The sequence below is a fragment of the Quercus robur genome, chromosome 8, assembly GCF_932294415.1.
Source record: "Quercus robur chromosome 8, dhQueRobu3.1, whole genome shotgun sequence".
NCBI lineage: Eukaryota > Viridiplantae > Streptophyta > Magnoliopsida > Fagales > Fagaceae > Quercus > Quercus robur.
The window spans coordinates 3909675-3930616 of NC_065541.1; the positions used below are offsets into that span (position 1 = coordinate 3909675).

The 20942-nt window shown below is 40.1% G+C and overlaps 2 protein-coding genes across 2 annotated transcripts; both read right to left on the reverse strand.

Annotated features, from left to right (window-relative positions):
• Positions 1 to 14827: 14827 nt before the first annotated feature.
• LOC126695706 (uncharacterized) lies at positions 14828 to 15487 on the reverse strand. Its single transcript, XM_050392538.1, has one exon. It carries the CDS (start codon positions 15485 to 15487, stop codon positions 14828 to 14830), a length of 660 nt encoding a protein of 219 aa, XP_050248495.1.
• A 501-nt stretch (positions 15488 to 15988) lies between these two features.
• LOC126695707 (uncharacterized mitochondrial protein AtMg00310-like) lies at positions 15989 to 16822 on the reverse strand. Its single transcript, XM_050392539.1, has one exon. The coding sequence runs from the start codon at positions 16820 to 16822 to the stop codon at positions 15989 to 15991; it is 834 nt and encodes a 277-aa protein (XP_050248496.1).
• Between the last annotated feature and the right edge of the window lie 4120 nt (positions 16823 to 20942).

Genomic DNA, 20942 nt, shown 5'->3' on the forward strand with positions numbered 1-20942 from the left:
TTTGCACATCAGATTGGCAGGAAAGTTCAGGTTTATGTTGACGACATGTTGGTTAAAAGCGTGCACGAAGAAGATCACCTAGACGACCTCAAAGAAACATTCGATACGCTTCGATCGTTCAATATGAAGCTGAATCCGAACAAGTGTGCGTTCGGAGTAACTGCAGGAAAATTCTTGGGTTACATGGTATCCCAAAGAGGAATAGAGGTCAACCCGGAGAAAGTACGGGCGATAATGGAATTGGAACCACCAAGGACGGTCAAGGAGGTCCAAAGTTTAAATGGGAAGATCGCGGCACTAAACAGGTTCGTCTCAAGGGCGACAGATAGGTGTTTGCCATTCTACCGAACTCTGAGAAAGTCATTTGAGTGGACGGATGAATGCCAAACGGCTTTCAACGACTTGAAGACGTATCTATCGTCTCCACCGCTGCTCAGTCCGTCCATACACGGAGAGGAACTCTACCTTTATTTGGCAGTCTCGAGTGCCGCTGTAAGCGCAACCTTGGTAAGGGAAGAGGACGGTATACAGAAACCCGTCTACTTTACCAGCCATGCGCTCCGAGGAGCAGAAGAGAGGTACCCTCAGTTGGAGAAGTTGGCTTTCACGTTAGTAATTGCTGCGCGGAGACTTAAGCCATACTTCCAGGTGCATACAATCATTGTCTTAACGGACAAGCCGCTGAGAAAAGCCATGCATAGCCCAGAAGTAGCAGGAAGGATGGCCTTGTGGGCGATGGAGCTAAGCGAATTCGACATCCAGTACCACCCGCGGACGGCCATAAAAGGACAGGCAGTAGCTGACTTCATCGCCGAGTTCACACTCGAGGAGGACCAGTTGGTAAAAGAGAAGGAACAGTGGAGTATCCACACAGACAAATCCTCAAATTGACGAGCCGGAGGAGCCGGAGTAGTGATAAAAACTCCGCAGGGGGACACGATACAGTGCATGATCAGACTGGATTTCCCAACAACAAACAACGAGGCAGAGTATGAAGCCCTGGTCGCGGGGCTAGACCCTGCGAAGGCCGCGGGTGCAAAAAGCATAATTGTCCACTGCGATTCACAAGTGGTCACAAGTCAGATCAATGGCAACTACGAGTGCAAGAACGATAGAATGAAGAGATATCTGGAAGAAGTGAGGTACCGAATCAACAGCCTCGAAGTCGAATTCATTCAGGTCCCAAGAGAAGAGAACGAATGGGCTGACCAACTAGCAAAAGTTGCATCAGCCGAATTCATGCTGGTTCCCGAACAGGTATTATCATTCGTCCAAATATCTTCATTTATCGATGACGGGACAAATATGCAGGTGGTGAACTCTGAACATAACTAGACCACGCCATTGATCTCCTACCTAAGGGACGGGGTGTTACTAGAGGAAAAGGGCGCTGCAAGGAAGCTGAAGGTCCAGGCGTCACGATTCGTGCTGATGAAGGATGTCCTATACAAAAGGGGTTTCTCTCGACCGTACCTAAGGTGATTGTGCCAAGAAGAAGCAGACTATGTGATGAAAGAAGTACACGAGGGTATCTACGGAAACCACTCAGGCGCACGATCACTGGTACACAAGCTGATTCAAGCAGGATACTACTGGCCTACAATGATGAAGGATGCGCAAGCTTATGTCCAATCTTGCGACAAATGCCAGAGGTTCAGTAATTTCATAAGGCAGCCGTCCGAAGAGCTGACACCTATGACGGCTCCGTGGCCATTCGCGCAATGGGGACTTGATATTATGGGTCCGTTTCCGACAGCTATCCGGCAACTGAAATTCTTGGTCGTTGGGATAGACTACTTCACTAAATGGGTCGAGGCAGAAGTTTTAGCCACCATCACGGAGAAAAACATCCGAAGCTTTGTCTGGAGAAATATCATATGCAGGTACGGGATACCCAGGGTACTGGTCTCTGACAACGGAAAGCAGTTCGACAACAGCATGTTCAGAGACTTCTGCGCGGAGCTAGGGATTAAGAATCACTACTCATCACCCGCACACCCACAGGCAAACGGGCAAGTTGAGGTCACGAACAGGTCCCTGCTCAAGATAATCAAGACCCGTCTCGAGGGGGTAAAGGGTACCTGGCCAGACAAACTACCAAGCATCCTATGGGCATACCAGACCACAGCAAGAACACCTACTGGAGAAACCCCATTTCGACTCGCATATGGAACCGAAGCTGTCATTCCCGCAGAAGTGGGGCTCGCGAGTTACCGGGTGGAGAGCTACGACGAGGATACGAACAAAGTGGGTATGCGCCTCCAGCTTGATCTACTGGACGAAGTTAGGGCAAGAGCAGAACAAAGGTTGGCACGCTATCAGGATCTCATGGCAAAACACTACAACAACAAAGTGAGGCACAGGGACTTCCAGGTCGGGGACCTCGTACTACGGAAAGTAATGGGTACCGCCAGAGATCCTTCGCAAGGAAAACTCGGCCCCAACTGGGAAGGACCCTACAGGATCGCGTCATGGCAAAGGAAGGGAACCTACCACCTCGAAACGATGGATGGACGAAAGCTACAGCACCCTTGGAACACGGAGCATCTTCGGAAATACTACCAGTAGAGGAAAATATGGGGATTCGACGATTTCCAAAATTTATTTTATTCTATTCTTTTAGCTACAATTTACTAGTTTTTCCTTTTTACTTTTGCTACAATCTTTTTGTGCCTTTTTAAGCCTAAGGGGGCAGGTACTTTTTCTACAAACGCATTTTCTTTAAAGAAGAATATTCAAACACGACTTTGATTTTTCACATGGATGTTTATTACGAATGTATATCATACAGGCAACAAAATCCACAAAGTGGACGGATCACCAAAACGGTGAAATTACGAGTCCACAAAATGGACGGATCACTAAAGTGATGGTTAAACTATCCATAAAGTGGACGGATCACCAAAGTAGTGAACATAATTACAAGTCCACAAAGTGGACGGATCACTAAGGTGATGAAAAACTGTCCTCAAAGTGGACGAATCACCAAAACGGTGAACATAATTACAAGTCCACAAAATGGACGGATCACTAAGGTGATGAAAAACTGTCCTCAAAGTGGACGAATTACTAATGTGATGAAAAAACTGTCCACAAAGTGGACGGATCACCAAAGCGGTGAACAAAATTACAAGTCCATATAGTGGACGGATCTCTAAGGTGATGAAAAACAGTCCAAAAGTGGACGGATCACTAAGTTCATTAAAAAACTGTCCAGAAAGTGGACGGATCACCAAAACGGTGAACAAAATTACAAGTCCAAAAGTGGACGGACTACCAAGATTTTGAGAAGTTGACAGATCATACCTGTCTTCAAGGTAGACGGATCAATCAACACTAAAAATAATAGAACTCCACACTGTGGACGGAGTGAACGTTCGCCAGAAGTACACTCGGATAGACGAGTATTTTCTTAAAATCTCTCTTTCATGAGGAGGACGGATTTTTAAACAAGTTCCGAGCAAAAATAGAAAGCATAAAAATAAAGTATAACATGAATAAGCGAATAAAAAGCCCAGGAGGCAAGTGTTTAATACAAAAAAAGAGGACGGATTGTTCTCAAAATAAATTACAAAAAGATAAGTAATATCAGTCTACTTTTTTGGGTCGGCAACTTGGGCATCCTTTGACGGGACCGATTCTCCGTCACCCTAAACCGCATCCTCGCCAAAAAGGTCGTCCGTATTCTCTGAAGCGGCGGGCAGAGTAGACGTCTGATCTTGATCATTGACGGTTATCATTGACACATCCAGGTCAGGGTAGGCTTTTTTAAGCTGACGGAGTGCATCGTCGAAGCCTTGAAGGAAAGATCCCCCCAACTCTTTCAACAAAGCCTCGGAGTCTCGGTACTCACTGACAGCATCCTCCTTGGCTTGACGAAGCGTTTCCTTCAAGTCCTTTATCTCCTCGTCTTTACCCTTCAAGGCCTTCCCAGCTTCCTCCGTCCTCTGCTCAAGCTCTTTCCTAGTCTTCTCTGATAGGTCGAACTTCTTCTCCATTGTCAACTTCCACTTATGAAGTTGACCGAGTTCGTCCTCCGTCTGCTCTGCTTTTGCCCGTACACGTTCCAGAGCCGCCTCATGGTTTAGGCACTGATCCATTAAGCCCTTCATCATAACCAAGGACTGGAATAAACAAGTTAAAAGGGTGTTAAATAGAAGGCTAAGAAAAGTGGACGGACACAAATTGACGGATAAAAGTTACCTGTGCAACAGCAAACAGACCCGTCTCCCCCATTGCCTCCGTCGAATGATTACCTAGGTCCTCGTAATCCTCCGTGGAAATTATCGACGAAAGTTTCTCCAGCGCAAATTCCGAGTCATCATGGAGAAGAGAAGGAGGCTTCTCCTGGCTGGTGGACAGGGCCTGCATTAATCCCTTGCCGGACCTATGTTTTGCTGGGGTGACGGTCTTCGCTCCCTCAGCCATCAAGCCCACAACGGGTTCCAGAGGAACCTTCTGCTGCTTATGTGGACGATCAGACTTGGACGGTTGCTTCCTCTTCGCCGACGACCCCAACCCCTTGGGAACCACAACCTCGCCCGTCTCCTTTTGCTTGACGGCCAGTGATTTTATCAGTGCCCTCCTCTTTGCGTCGTCCATTTCTGTAATACAGGACGGATGAAGCTATCTACATAAATTGAAAACTACTTTTGAAAAGTAAAAGTTGACGGACTTACGTCTGTGGACTCTTTCATCGTATATAATGGCTTCACGGGTAGGTTCGGGACCGTCACAATACCAATGTATTGTTTTCGAATTCACCAACTTTGCCCAAGTCCGCTCTTCTGGCTTCGTCTTCTGGAAAATTCTTTCTAGAAAGCCAAACTCTTCCACGCTGACTTGAGGGCGCCGTCTACCTGCAGATCAAGTAGACGGTTAGAGAAAACAGACAAAGCCGACGAATATAATATATTAAGTAAAATGTGACGGGTTCATACGAGATGAATGTAATACACCCCATGTTGTGTTGACGGGAATAAATTCCGTCTCCCCAGGATAGCTCATCCATCCGTCACCCTCTATGAAGAAATAGCGACTCTTCCAGTCTCTATTTGAGTCTGGTGTTTCAAAAATAACCTTCAGCAACGGGCTCCTACTGGCAAAACTGTAAATTCCCCTTGACTTATCAATCTCATCTGGACGGTAGCAATGAAGGAATTCACGCACCTTCAGCCTCCGTTCACCGTCAGTCATTGCACCATAGAGTATCTCCATGGCAATGAAGACCCTCCAGGCATTTGGGGATATCTGGTTGACGGAAAGACCCAGATACTTTAAAAGCTCTCTATGCAGTTTACTTAGAGGAAATCTAAGCCCCGCCTTCAGCATCTGTTCATACACTCCTACACCTTCCACCCCGTCGTAATAGCATTTCTCTGATACGTAGGGCAGACGGATTGGAATGTAGTCAGGAATCTGAAAGTTGACCCTAAATGTGTTGAAGTGTTTCTCCTTAATGACGGATGTAAATTTGTGCACTGTCCACTCTAGTAGCATGATGAACTTCCTAAGTCCATCAGCACAAACGACGGGTTCCGACGGTAGATCCTCGCTGTCGTCAGACGATTCTTCTACTTCGACCGTCTCCATGTCCTCATTTATTGAGGAGGAAGAGGCGAACGGACTTCTATCTTCGCCAGGACTCTCTTGGTCTTTATGACCGGACGGGTATACTTCCTCGTATTCCGTCCTGTCACGAACCATTGACTGGTTACTTGACACGCTAGACATTTCCTACAAATGACGGCAAAACCTAAGACTGACGGATCTAAGAGTATTGACAGTTGTATTGGTTTTTCTATATATAACTGCCAAATTCAAAAAACTCGCATATAATAATAGCAATACTCACCGTTCTTTGAAGTAACTGGGAGTTGACGGTTGTATGATCAACTGTTTTGTATGGGCGACAGAATGTTCTGACAAAGATGACGGTTGCACTCTGACTATGTGTTTTGTCTGTGAAATGAAGAAATGAGGATTGGGAGGTGTAATATATATACCTGAAATGCATGGAAGACGAAGCGATGCTTTGATCTGATAGAAAACCCAATCGAAATGCGACACATGGCACGCTCATAAATGCTTGGCTATCTGCCTTAAAAATAGTCGCAATCTGTCTCCTCCTAAGAAAACCGTCAACTTAAAAATCACATGGATCTGTCCTAAATTTTCTCTGTCCGTGAAATCCAAACGATATCTAACCGTCACCCTAAGGGTTCGTCTATATAAGGGTTGACGAACCCATAGGGTGAAGGGGGCAGCTGAAGGGTAAAAATTAGCTCAATGGACTTTCACGGCATTGGGCCTGACGGATCCGAGCCCATGGGCCGACAGTGGTAGAGCCCAGTAGCCTAGAACAGTTCCATACTCTTGGCGCGCACGTATGGTCTCCAAGGGAACTAGAAACCTAGAGCAAGGAACATTCCGGAAAATACGCGCGCTGATCCCCTCTACAAGGAAATGTCTTGTCCATCACGTTTGGGATTACTTAAGGGGATTCCCATAAGGAAAAGACTTCTACTATAAAAGCTACAATACTCTCGCGAATCAAGGTACGCATAATTTACCCTCTCTAGTACTCTAGAGTTGAGAACAGTTCTAATTTGACTGTCGGAGGGTATTTAGTCGACACCACACCAGTGCCCACGACGAGATCACTTTTCCTTCTTGCAGATTGTTAGCGGGAGCGAGCGTGGATTGTGTTGCTCACTGGTGATATTACGGCATCATCAATAATAGTAATAAAATAAAGGAAGAGAAAAAGGGGAGGGGCATACCTTCAGGACGAAGGTTCCCTAAGTCCCCAACATAGGGGGCAAAAGTATCCCTACCAACGTCCACAGAGTTCCCAGCCTAGAAAATGGAGACAAGAAAAACTTCATCCTCCAGTTTTTGTAAGACGAGGCTAAAGACCTTATTAGCCTACAGTTTATACCCCTGGTTGTAAATTGATAAAAACCTAGGGATTGGCTGATTTCTGAGGGTTTATAGCAAAAGAGGAACTCGTCCACAGTAAGAGGATAGTCCCCTCCAAATACTTTCCTCCACAATATTTGCATAGAGATAACTAATCTCCACACATTAGGATTAAATTGATACACTGCTAAACCTAATTTAGTAAGTAACTCCCTAGCAAAAGTGTTTAAAGGTAATCTTAACCCACCTAAAAAATAAGCTTCATAGACGCCTATCCCAAAACGGGGGTTACAGCACCATTCTCCATGGATGGCTAACCTGGGGTTAAGCTCTTCTGGAATTTGGTACCACTTCCTAAGATTGTTGAGTCTTTGTTCGTCGATTTTGGAGTTAACACCTACTACACAACTGTAAACAGTTTCCTCCTTGTCCAAAGGACTAGACTGAGGAGCACTCGTCGAGGTGCCAGCCTAAGACCCAAAGGCTGCCCTCTTCTTAAGTTGTTCTTGTAAAACATATATAGGAACTCCAAGGATGCCAGAAGTATACCCCTCGTCTATGGTATTCCCCCCACTACTACTACTAGTGGTACTACTAGAACCACTATAACTAGTGGTGTCATGATACTTGTCTATAGCCTTATCTATACTATTGCTAGACGAGGAAATGACATTTTCAGACATTCTGAGGAAAACTTAAAGGAAAACCTAAAGACAAGAAGGAAAGGAATACCTGGCTCTAGACGGAAGAGGACTATGGATGCAGAAAGACCTCTAGATGAAGCTCCAGACGAGAAGTGTCAAGAAGGAAAATTTCAGAAATGTAAAGGGTAACAGAGAAATTCTACTATTTATAGGCAGCAGACTTTGGCATCTAAAACGACACAACCAACCAAAAGCTGCCACACGGCATGCGTCTCAAAAAAATTAATCGACGTGACCAGCCACCAATAAGAATGTGACACATGGCACATCCAATCGTAAACATAAGCACATCCATCCAAGGAATGACATAGGACTCCTCGTTTCCTTGGATGACTCATGGACAAGGGGGCAACTAATGGTGTATTGTAATGCACCAACTCCAAAATCGTCCATTAAGGTCGTCCAAGGGAAGAAGGACAAACGGAACAAATGGACTACATTATAGTATACTCGTCCACGACGAGGTCGTCCATGAAAAGAAACACCTGGACGACCTTCCTAAGTTCTAGACATCTCTCCCCATATTTGCTTAAGACGAGCTTCTCATTTAGCACGGAGCACTAAGGTCAAGGTTCATTACCATAGCCAGTTTCCAATGGCGGTTATGGAAAACAAGCCTAAATAATGTAACTACCACGACAGTTATGGAAGTTACCTCCAAGTCTTCTGAGTTCCTCAATGATAGGGGCAATTACTAAACAAGTAACTGTCCGAAAGTGTGTTCTATATAAGCATTCATCCGTGAGAAGGTAGTTCATTCAAACACTTCCACAAAAAAATTGGAATCCCAGAAATACTAACTTTACCATTTCCCTGGTCACCTCTGATTTTGTGTTTGCTTTTTCAGGACTTTCAAGTGCTCTCTGATCATTGACGCCCGAAACATTCAGCCTAATGATCTCCTTGTTATCATTATAAGTGATTACCTTTTCTTTTTATTTATTTATTTTTTTAAGTGAATATATAAGTGATTTTTAGCTAACTTTCAATTTTTATTAACAATAAAAAAAAGCATTTAAATATTATTCTGTCTTTTATTTTGGTATGTAAAGATGCTGTCCCATTATGATAATTGTCGTGCACTCAAATTCTCTAATCATGTAGATCTCAAATTTTTTTACTAAAACTTCAAATACAAAATCGCTTTTAATTGAGTAAAATTAATTGGCCAAAGACATCGTCACCCGCTCTCATATTCAAATTTCCCAGGTTTTGTAGTAGTAAACTTGTCATTTGCAAAGGCTATGGTGATAGAGACCAGACTTGCAATGCGATTGGGCACCTCAAAAACACATGCTCCATTGCTTCTTTCTTCAAATTACTTGGGAAACTCTGTGGACGATAGTGGAAACCTTTTGATTTAAACTTCATAGATCGCTAGTATTTGCCATGCTAATTCCTATATCAATATCTCTAATGCTGCACACATTTACCTCAGGCTATAATCTTGTATTTAACATTACATAAGATAATGGATCGGAGTTGATGGAATGTGTGCGTTTCAAACGCTTGATATTTAAAGTGAATTCTAAATTTTTACTATTAGAAATTTGGTAGTAAAAATTGTAAAATAATAATAATAATAATAATAATAAGTGAGAAGTAAAATCAACAACTCTCATGCCACTAAGTGACTCTTTCTTGGAGTGACAAATGGCATCATTGTCTTTAACACCTAATTGAGGTGGGTGTGGCTCTTGGCCCACATTCGGCCAAGTGGCCAAATCTTGGCCAACCCTTTTATATGATTGACGACCAAGATGCTTCCAAGTGGTGCGATGCTTTTGGTTGAGTTTATTTGTGAATTTGCAAAGAGGAAAAATTGATGGTAGAAAGGAAGAGAGTATGGAGATAGAGAGTGAAGAGTGAGAATAGAGAAAGGCTATTATAAAAGGTTGTTCTAAAATACATGTGAAAGTGTGTCCAAAAAATAGAGGTAGATAGTCACTATAATATAATTTTAAGCGGTTATTCGACCTGAAAACCACTTCACACCTAACTTTGCTTTGGTTGACACGAATACACCTTTAAAGAAAATGCAGTGGTGTGATTTTATAACTCTACAAGATTATTCTTAAACTCATTTTAATTTTCAGTTATTATAGGGTCCGTTTGGACACTGTTTATTTTGCTAAAAACTTAAAATACGATAGCAAAATAATTTTTAAATGTGTAAATAGTACTATGAGACCAAACGAAAGTTTTGTTGAAAAAAAAAGTTTGTGGGTCCCGTGAACAGTACACGGGACCTACTGACAAACATATTCCAGTGAAAATTGATAGATACATTCCCATGTGAAATGCGCTTCTCAATTATATAAAAAAAAAAAAAAAAAAAAAAAAAAAAAAAAAGAAGGAAAACGCAAACACAGCACGACCAAAAACACAATCCAAATAGACAAACACATACATAGTGTCTATTTGGATTAAACTTATTATATTGGCAAAAATAAGAATTCATGCATACATCAAAATTATTTCCTAAAAGCAATTGGTCCACGGAAGTGGGGATTCGGCGGAACCTTCAAAAGAAAGTAATAAAAGGATAAAAGAGCGAAGGGGACAAAATAAAATTAATAAATTTTAATCACATTTTAGTTTGAAAATATCATATCATATACTATATAATAAAAGTTGGGCTTAGAAGCCGTGGTTGCGCCAAGTGGCTTCACAAAATTGCAAAAAAAAATTTTAGTTTTTTAGATTTTTCAATAAATTCATTCACTTAAGTTTTTAGATAAAAACTAAAATTTTTTAATCTTTATCAACTTCTTTAAATAAAGTAACTATATGTGTTCTTCTTCTTCTTCTTTTTTTAAATTTTATAAAGTAACAATTTTACTAGCTTACATTAGTTTTTTTTTTTTTTTTTTTGGGATAAACAGTTATCCTACATCATCTATTTCCTAATAATAAAGTAACAATTTTAAAAGTATTATTTTTTCTTCTCAAAATTTTTTTCTTTTGGAATAAATAACAAAAAAAAAAGCTAATATTTATTAACTTTAACATAAACTTAAAAAAATTCTAATAACAATCTAATAACATTTACTATTTTTTTGGGATAAAGTAAAAAAACAATAAAAAAAAAAAAAAAAAAAACTAATATGTAATTAACATAAACTTCTTAATTATGTAAACTCTTTTTTCTTTCTGTTCATATCAAGTTATCAACTTCTTCACAACTTAAATTATCTAATATAAAAGTGGGGGTATATATACGGTTTGGTATATTTTTCCCTTTTCCTACCATATAGATTCTTAATGTATCTTTACCTTACCTATGAAACTTGCATGCATGTATTTGCCTTCTTCTTTTAGTTTTTTTTCATCAAATTGAATATGTTTTGTGTGCGGGTTGCCTTTTGTTTAAGTTATTGTTGTTAACTTTGATCTAATTTATATGTTTATTATGGTCTTCAAAATCAATTATATATCTTCCATGAAAACTAACAGATTAATTTTAACAAAATCCTTATTCACTTTTTGAAAGATCTATTTTCCAATATGTGTAGATCCCACAGGTAGCCATGAAACCATGATTTGAGCATTCAAGACCATGATAATGAACATTACTCCACAAAGAATGGAGACAGAAAATTGATTAAATATAAAAAGGGTTATGTAAAAACAATGGATACTTAAGGTGATGTGAAATCTCCATGACTTCGCTGCCTCCCCCTTACTGTCAAAGTTAATTCAATTTTCATGTGAGTATCTTTACTTTAACTCTAATTCCAGATTTTTTTTTAATGTTTAGAAATTAATATTGTTCGTAATTATTGAATTCACAGTTTCTTTGTGTCTATATATTTATGTATGTGTTATTGTGAATTTTTCTTTCAATTTTTTTTTTTTATTTTATTTTATAAATTTGGGTAGTTTTAATTTGTAAATTTAGGATGACTGCTTGGGGCTAAAGTAAAAATATTAGGACAATTTAATTCATAATTCATGCAATAGTAGGGTGTTAGATGTTGATATTAATTTTATGCTTATTTACATTAATTAACATAAACATCTTAGCATGTGTTAGTATTGATATTTGTAGGGATAAGGGCTTGAAATTATATATTGGGCCTTGGGCCTAATCTGAAGATATGGCTGTGTCCGAGGAAGAGCAAATAATTGTGAGGGGTTCCAACTAAAATTTCACAAGTAAGGAACGAACAGAGGGTATTCCGAGGAGGAAAATCTTCCTCGGATATGATTAATACACCTCGAATCTATATTCCAATAATATGGATGATCTCCCAGGAGCCTCCAACGATAAGAACATTCATCATACACATATAAGATTGATGGGAACTCCGAAATATCTAATGAAAAACTGCTACCACTGCATTAAATGCACAATAGCTACTTTCCTAGCCGCATTTATGTGGAGAAGACCCCCTGAACAGTGTGGTCTTGCCTACCACAACTCACAGAGAGCCAAAAGAAATGCCTGATGGGACAGGCACTCAAGTAAGGGCTCAGATGACCAACAAGTGTAAGATCAAGATGGTCCGGAGGGAGCTATATAATGTAACAGACCCTTTATGAGAAGGGGATCAGAAAAATATAGAAAGAACACTGTAGCAACCAGAATGGCACTTGTAATCAGTTCCATTGGTCTATAAGAAAATTTGCTTCCTCGGATAATACATTCACATAACCTTACGTGTTTTGCTCTTGCATGATGGTCTTTCAAACCTATCCTAGCCGTTGTTAGATTCACTAGGGCCTAGTTCTTTGACCCACTCTCTAAAAATTTATTGTACTGGGCTCATTAACCCACAATCCCATACATATTGGGCTTGGGCTGTAAATCGTGCCCCTACAATATTAATTTGACACTTTGAGATGCAAGCGCTTCATTATAATTAAGTATAAATGTTATTATGCCGGTATGTTATAATTATTATTTGTTGTTCCTTACCCTACTTCACCTTATTTGTTATTTGAATAAGTAAAAGTTATGTCTTATTCTGACCAAGTATAACATTTCCCTTAAATTATTAATTAGTGTTTCTCAATAAAATTATTCATGTTATAAGTTTATGACCAAAACCATGCAAAGCCCAGCCCATTTACTACTAAAAACTTTTAGAATTTTAAAACTTTCCATAATCTTTAAAATATTTTTACTATTTTATTTGTTATTAAATTTAATTATATTATCAAATATATATATATATATATTTTTTTTTTTTTAATTTATATATAATTTTTTATTAAGCCGTGCATCTGTAGTTGCACCAAGTGGCTTTACCAAATTGAAGAAATTTTTTTAGATTTTTAGATTTTAAAAAGAAAACATTTAAAACCAATTAATATTAGATTAACATTAGATTTTTTTTTCATGTCAACTTCTAATTACAAAGACCAACAAAAACTAATTAGATAAATCTAATCTGAATCAAATATCACTCCCAAAACTAATTAGATAAAACAAGAATACAAAAACTTCTAATTAAAATGAATTACAAGGACCAAAAAAAATAATTATATGAATAAAACATATAAAAATAAAAATAAAAAAATAGAAAGGAGAACATGAATTTGATCACAATTGAAATCTTATCCACATCAAATGCCACTTCCAAATATTAATATTTTATTATTATATATTGACTCCTTTAATTTTCAAACTAAGGGTGCGTTTGTTTTGGGGGAAAATGATTTCAAGAAATCATTTTCCCCCAAACCCGCGTGTTTGGCAGCAACGGAAAATGAAATTTTCCAGAAAATCATTTCTTGTTGACCAACATTTACTCCTTTGACCCGAAAATGATTTTACACCCTCATTTTCACTTCAAATCATTTCCGGAAAAAGAGAAAGAGAGAGAGAGAAGAGAGAGCCCAGATCGAAGAGCACCGATCGTCGATCGCGCCGCTCGTCGGACAATTGCACCGCGCCGATCGTCCGACGAGCGCCCTCGTCGATCGACGAGCAGTGTGATTGTCTGACTAGCGTGCTCATTGATCGCGCCGCTCGTCGAACGATCGCACCGATCTCGTCTCCGATCTCTCCTCCGCTCGATCTCGCCTTCACCGCGCGATCTCATCTTCTCCTCTGCCGCACGATCTCAATTTGACCGGATTTGATGAATTTTTTTGCTGGGTTTTGTTTCTTTTGTGAATGAGTGTGGAATTGATTCATTATCCGCATGTTTACAGTTGAGGAAGTGTATGGAAAATTGGGTATGTAAAGCATTTTCTGTAAAAATGTTTGAATGAACGAAACACCGGAATTGATTTTCCGTAAAACGAATTTTATGGCAGCCAAACGCATGAAAACATTTTCCTTTCCAGGAAATAGCATTTCCAGAAAATGGAATATTTTTCGGAAATGCTTTTACACAAACCAAACACACCCTAAGTCTCTCTCTCTGTTAAAAAAAAAAAAAAAAAAAAAAAAAAAAAAAAAAAAATCTTTCACTCCCTCTCCTATAAGCCGTTTGGCATGGAAGACATCACTAGCACCACTGGCAAGTATTTTTTTACACTTTACACTTTACATGTACTTGATTTGTCTTTCAAAACGAAAATCCATTATGAGTTTACGACTATCAAGATCTGTAGATTCAGTCAACAAAAAGCAAAGAACCACTTTTCTTGTAAATAGATCATATAAGCAATGAACAATTGAAGGTAACCAATACAGTCATACATTTATTTTACATAGTAAATTTGTATTGAATTACAAATTTATCTGCTTCAATTGCGTACATTTATTTTCTGATAAATTTGTTTCAATAAACTAATCTTGAATTATGAATACTCCAATAAACCGAGATGCTAATGTTGTTGCAAATTTGCAAAGATGTGATATATATAATATGTACTAGCAAAAGAAAAACTCCATTCAAGAAATTGATCTCTAGGCAAGTCTTTTTCTTTTTTCTCTAAAAACTATTGTTATTATCATCTTTTTTCTTTTTTCTCTAAAAACCATTGTTATTAACAGTACATTGGCTTCAGTAGTTGCCATGCATAAATTTCTTCCTTATGGGTTAAATGGTTGAACAATGTTTAAATAAATAAAAAAAGAGGAGAAGCAAGGTTAAGACGAAGATCCATTATGAATGAACAACAAGAAGGACCTACAAATTCAGCCACCAAGAGGCAAAAAAACGCAATTTAAGATCAAATATTCGTGCAAAAAATCATATTTTTTTTGAGAAGAAAAAGAACCACTTTATTCATGTATGGAAAAATTATGAAGTTACATCAACATAAACTAGATAGGTAATGTCAGCTGGAACAGATTCCATCCAAACAGATAAAGGAAACGACATTCTAGCTCTCCTAGCTAAAGCATGTGCAACACCGTTGCCCTGCCGCCTAACATGAGAGAAAGAACAAGTTTGGAACACACCCCTTAAGGCTTTACAATCTTTAATAATATGACCGATACTAGACTGGTATGGGCAAAGGCCTACTAGTGCTTTAACCACAATCTCGGAGTCTCCCTCAAATATTGCATTTCTCAAACCCAACTCCTCCATGAATATCATCGCTCTCCTTGCTGCCATTGCCTCCAAGACTTCCACAGTCGGCGGCATCTCAATTTTCTCTGCTAGAGATCCCATGACTTGACCCCGATCATTCCGCACCACAACACCAATGCCTGCTTTCTCTTCATCCACAAAACAAGTCCCGTCATAATTCACCTTATACATTCCTTCATCTGGTGGTACCCAACGTTGTGATTGGGTCAGTTTTCTGTCGGACCTGCCAGCAGAATTTCCATGAAACTCAACTAGCAATGCCGCTGCCGCTTCAGTGATCTTCTCAGGGGGTTGGTGCTGCTCGTTGAAGTGCTTCTTGTTACGCCTAGACCATATCATCCAAGCAGTCACCATAAACAACTCCATGTTTACGTCCTGCTGCCTAGCCGAGAACACCAGGTTTGCAAACGAGCCCATACTCTGTTCTGGGTTTCTAAGTTTCTTGAACCCGTACCCCCAGCAGCCCAGCACCTAATCACAGTCCCAAAGAGCATGTTGGACCGTTTCCTTTGCTCTGTTACAGTTGCTGCATAACGGTGACGGCACCACCTTCTGCCAATGCAAATTTGCCAACGTTGGGAGTGATTCGGTGCATGCTCGCCAGCCAAAGTGTTTTATCTTGTTTGGGATTTTCAAACTCCACATCCACTTCCAAAATTTCCTTGAATCATCAGTGTTTGACCCCGACGCAGCATCCCTGTTTTCCAGCTCGTCTATTAGTTGATACCCCGTCTTTACCGAGTAGTTTCCATCCCGGCTTCGTGGCCAAACGGTGCAGTCTTCCTGTGGTGTTCTGCATAGTGGGATAGCCTTAATTCTTTGTGCCAAATATGGAGAAATTTTCTGGTCAATCAATTGGCCATTCCATTACATAGTTGTTTGGTCTATTAGTGAGCTAACCGTGGAATCATCCTTACATTCTAGCATGCGTGGTACTGCTTTGGTTGGAAGGTAGCCCGGAATCCATCTATCTTCAAACACCCTAATCTGTGATCCATCACCAACTCTCCATAACATCCCCTTCTCAATGACATGCCTTGCTTTAAGGATACTTTGCCAAGCATAGGAGCCTTTCTTGCTTTTTGCCTCCATTACCGACCCCATGGGAAAGTATTTTGTGCTGAAAACCTTAAATAGAAGTGAATTTCTATCCGTTTGTAGTCTCCAAATTTGTTTAGCAAGCATAGCCTCATTGAATCTCACCAAATCTTTGAACCCCATACCCCCCTCCTCATTCGGTTTGCATAACACCTCCCAACTCTTCCAATGAATTTTTCTTTGACTACCACGTTCACCCCACCAAAATTTTCTGATTTGCATTTCAATCTCCCTGCACAAACCCACCGGCAACTTGAAACAACTCATTGCAAATGTGGGGATAGCTTGCACCACCGCCTTGAGCAAAATCTCTCTCCCCGCTTGAGATAGAAGCTTTTCCTTCCAAACTTGAAGCTTTGCCCACACCCTCTCTTTGATATAAGTGAGACTTGCCCTTTTATTTCTACCAACCACAGCGGGCAATCCAAGGTATTTTTCATATTCCTTGATTTCTGGAACTCCTAGGAAGCTTATGATGTCTCTCTTCATTTCTTCAGGCATTGCTTTGCTAAAGAAAAGGGTTGTCTTCTCCCGATTTATTTGTTGACCTGATGCCCCTTCATAAAGAGATAGGATGTGTTGAATGGCTTGCAACTCCTCCATCCTTGCTCGGCAAAACAACAAAGTGTCATCTGCAAAAAATAGGTTAGTAATTTTTGGGCCATTTTTACATAAGGAGAAACCCCGAATAACATTATCCCTTGCAGCATGTTGGATCAATCTATTCAACCCCTCCGAGCACAGCAAAAAAAGGTATGGTGATAATGGGTTCCCTTGACGAATTCCCCTAGATGGAGAGATTTCGCCTTTGGGTTCCCCCATTAACTAAGATTGAATAAGACACCGTGCTGATACATTCATAGATGAGGTTCACCCAAGCATCACAAAAACCCATTTTTTTCATAATTTCAATAAAAAATCCCCACTCCACTCTATCATATGCCTTACTCATGTCTAACTTTAAGGTCATGAAATCTGCTTTCTTCGACTTCTGTGTTTTCATATGGTGTAACAACTCAAAGGCCACCAAAATATTATTTGAAATAGCCTTATTTGATTGGAATGCACTTTGTGACTCAGAGATCAGATGTGGCAGGACTTTTTTAAGTCTATTTGCAATAACGTTTGAAGCTAACTTATATATGAAATTGCAAAGGGATATGGGACAAAATTCAGAAACAACAGTAGGGCCTTTTACTTTGGGGATTAAAGTAATGAAAGTGTGATTAATAGATGGAGGAATAAAACCTGAGTTTAGGCAATTTAGGATAGCTGCTTAGACATCATCTCCAATAGAATTCCAGAACTTTTGATAAAACAAAGGGGGTAAGCCATCGGGTCCTGGTGCCTTTCGTGGTTCCATCTGTCGAAGTGCCTCATCAATTTCAGCCCTAACATATTCAGTAGCTAGCATGGAATTTTGTTCCTCTATGATGATAGAAGGAACTACCCTTAGAACTTCCTCCATGTGTGGTGTTGAGGCCGTCGTAAATAATTGGTGGTAGTAGTCAACCAAAATATCTGAAATCTCCTCTTCATTTGTGCATACCACCCCTGCTTCATTTTTCAACTCCTCAATCCTATTCCTCTTATATCTATGAGAAGCCCGATTGTGAAAAAAATTTGTGTTCTGGTCCCCCTCCTTAAGCCACAAAGCTCTTGATCTCCCTCCTTAAGCCACAAAGCTCTTGATCTTTGCTTCCACATCTTCTCCTCCTTGATTAATAACCCATTTATGTCCCACTTCAACTGATTAACTGCATCCATTGTCCCCCCTCTAATGGCCCTTTGTTCCGCTTGCCTCAATTGTTGTTTTTTTTCCTTCAAGGACCGAGTAATACTCCCAAAGGACACACGGCTCCACTGCTTCAGTTTTTCTTGACACTCCTTTATTTTTCCCTCTACTTGAACCACCGGGTTACCTGAAAAATGTCTTCTCCAGGCCAAATCCACAACTTCACTACAGCTTGTATCCTCAAGCCACATTTGCTCAAACCTCCATGGTCTTCGTTGTTTTATCTGAATTCCTTTTAGCCTAATAACCAAGGGCTTATGATCAGAGGACCCACATTCCAAATGTACCACCTTCGTTGCCGGAAACATATCTAGCCAATCCATTGTAGCAACTGCCCGATCAAGTCTTTCCCAAATAGTGTTACCCCTTCCTGACCCTCTATACCAAATGTACTTCCCTCCCACAAAACCCAAATCTTTAAATTCACATTCATCAAGCACATCCCTAAAAGCTTCCATTTGGCTTCTTGGTCTGAACCTGCCTCCCAACTTTTCATCTATTCTCATGATTTCATTAAAATCTCCCGCACACAACCAAGGGAGAGTGTACTTACTTCTTAATCTTCTCAACTTTGCCCAGGATTCATGACGGTTTTTTGTGTCTGGCTCTCCATAAAAGCCGGTAAACCTCCATTCATCTTCCTTCCCCTCATTCACCATTCCATCCATATGGTTAGGGGAGTAGGTATCAATAGAGAAATCACACTCCTTCCATAAGATAGCCACTCCACCTCCTCTGCCTACTCTCGAAACTTCAATCAAACCATCAAATTTGAGCCGTACCTTTATTTCCTCCAGCCTAGCTTTGTCAAGCCATGTTTCGGCTAGGAACACGACTAAGGGATCTTGTGCCCGGATCACATCTCCAAGCTCTTGCTCTGTCTGTGGGTTCCCAAGCCCACAACAGTTCCAACATAGGATATTCATGGCTCTTGGCGGGACTGATTTTCAGCCCTCGCCACTTCAATTGTTGGTTCTTGATCATCCCGAGAAACCTGTATTTTCTTCCTAGGTAACTTGGATTCAAGGAATTCATCACCTACCCGCTTCAAAGATTTCAAAGGACTAGCTACATGGGTAATACTTGCTTCTTTTCTCTCTATTCTTTTCCACGTGTGGCTGCTGCTTGCCAATGGCATTTGTGTTTTACCTAGCACGTGAGTCACTTGCACTCTAGGGTTTCCTACACCCTTGTGCACGTGGTTATCAAATTCATTAAATTGTTCACACGCCTCCACTCCACTTCTGGAAAGATTTTGCTCAGCTCCAATATTTTCGGTTTCATTCTCCAAGTCAACAACAAATTCCGCATTTACTGCACCTCCACTGCCTGAGTCCTTCTTCAATTCAAATTTCATTAACTCCAAATCAATTTCCTTTATTTTCTTCTCAAAATACTCCCCTTGATTCTCGGCACTCTTTACCATCTGTACCGGTTCCAGATTTTCATCCGTTGTACCCCTTTGTTTTGTAACGTCCATAACGTCTTCCTCTCTACTTATTGGATCATTAATTGCACCAGACCTGACTTCCACTGGACCGCCTCCCTCTGCCACCTTCTCCACTGCCGTGTTGTTGCTCTTCCTCCGGTTTCCTCTGTTCTCAATGTCCTTTTTTCTCGCTTCATAGTAACCCGGCACCACTACCAGCGAGTTGTTGAATACCAGTAATGAAGATGCTCGTATCCAGGACCCATACTCTTGATCCTGTTTGGTTAAAGTGCCACTACTCTGTATCCACCGATCACAATCTCTGTCAAAATGATCCAATCGTCCACACCAATAGCATACATTCGGGAGGCGCTCATATTTAAAAGATGCCCATCCCTTCGACCCATCTTCAAGTGTAAAGACTCGTCCCCTGCAGAGAGGGAGGGTTGTGTTAACTGTAACTCTAATCCGCATTACGTTGCCTCGGTCTACCTCCGCTAAAGTTGGCTCTATGCTGACTTTCCCTGCTGCTTCACAGAGCTTCTCAGCTACTTCGCGACTTAAATACTTGGTTGGAATGTCATGCACTTGCACCCACATTGTTACATGTTCAAAAACTAAATCCTGAACTGGAATGCTATAATCATACCGCTTGATCATCACCAAATGCTTATCAAAGCTCCACGGTTCCCCCTCCAAAATTTTCTCTACCTCTTCCTCATTATCAAAGATGAATAACATGGTATGGTTTCCCACGTTACGCACCTTAAACCCATTCTTTGATCGCCAAATTGGGTTAAAAGTCCGTATAACCGCTTCTGTGTTCAAAGATCGTTTGGTCAAAAATTTTGCAGCTATGGTGATGTTCTTCGATCTCTCAGTCACGGTCAATTTCACTTCACCACCTTCTCTATCATCTAATGACATGTTACCCCATTTCTTGACTAGTGTTTCCATTTTCCCTTACCACTCAGTGTTTCCCAATTCCCTGAAGAAAAACCCACAAGCCTCCAAGTAACAGTGTTACTGAAGGGACACACTTTCCTCTCTCAAAGGATACGACAATTCTACAGTATCAAGAGTTTAGAGGCAAGTCTACACTCGTGATAAACAATAAACATATGGTCATATATTTATTTTGTAATAATTTTTACTTTCAACTGCAAACTCATCTATTTCGATTGTGCACATTTATTTTCATAATAAATTTGTTGTGAAATACAAATGAAGGTAATAAACTTAGGATCTGTTTGGATACTGCTTATTTTGCTAAAAACTAAAAACACTGTAGTAAAATAATTTTTAAATATGTGAATAGTTCCATGGGACCTATTTTTAATGAAAAAATTGATAAATAAAGAGGTTTGTGGGTCTTGTAAATAGTCCATGAGACCCACTGAAAACAGCCATAGAAATGCGCTTTTCACAAAAAAAAAAAAAAAAAAAATGAAACGCAGATGTCTGCCGTAGTTGTGTATCCAAACACATACTTAGTCATG

Excerpts from the sequence above, each read along its gene's own strand:
- LOC126695706 (XM_050392538.1), bottom strand. The coding sequence starts at position 15,487 with ATGGAGTTGTTTATGGTGACTGCTTGGATGATATGGTCTAGGCGTAAC.
- LOC126695707 (XM_050392539.1), bottom strand. The coding sequence starts at position 16,822 with ATGGAGGAGTTGCAAGCCATTCAACACATCCTATCTCTTTATGAAGGG.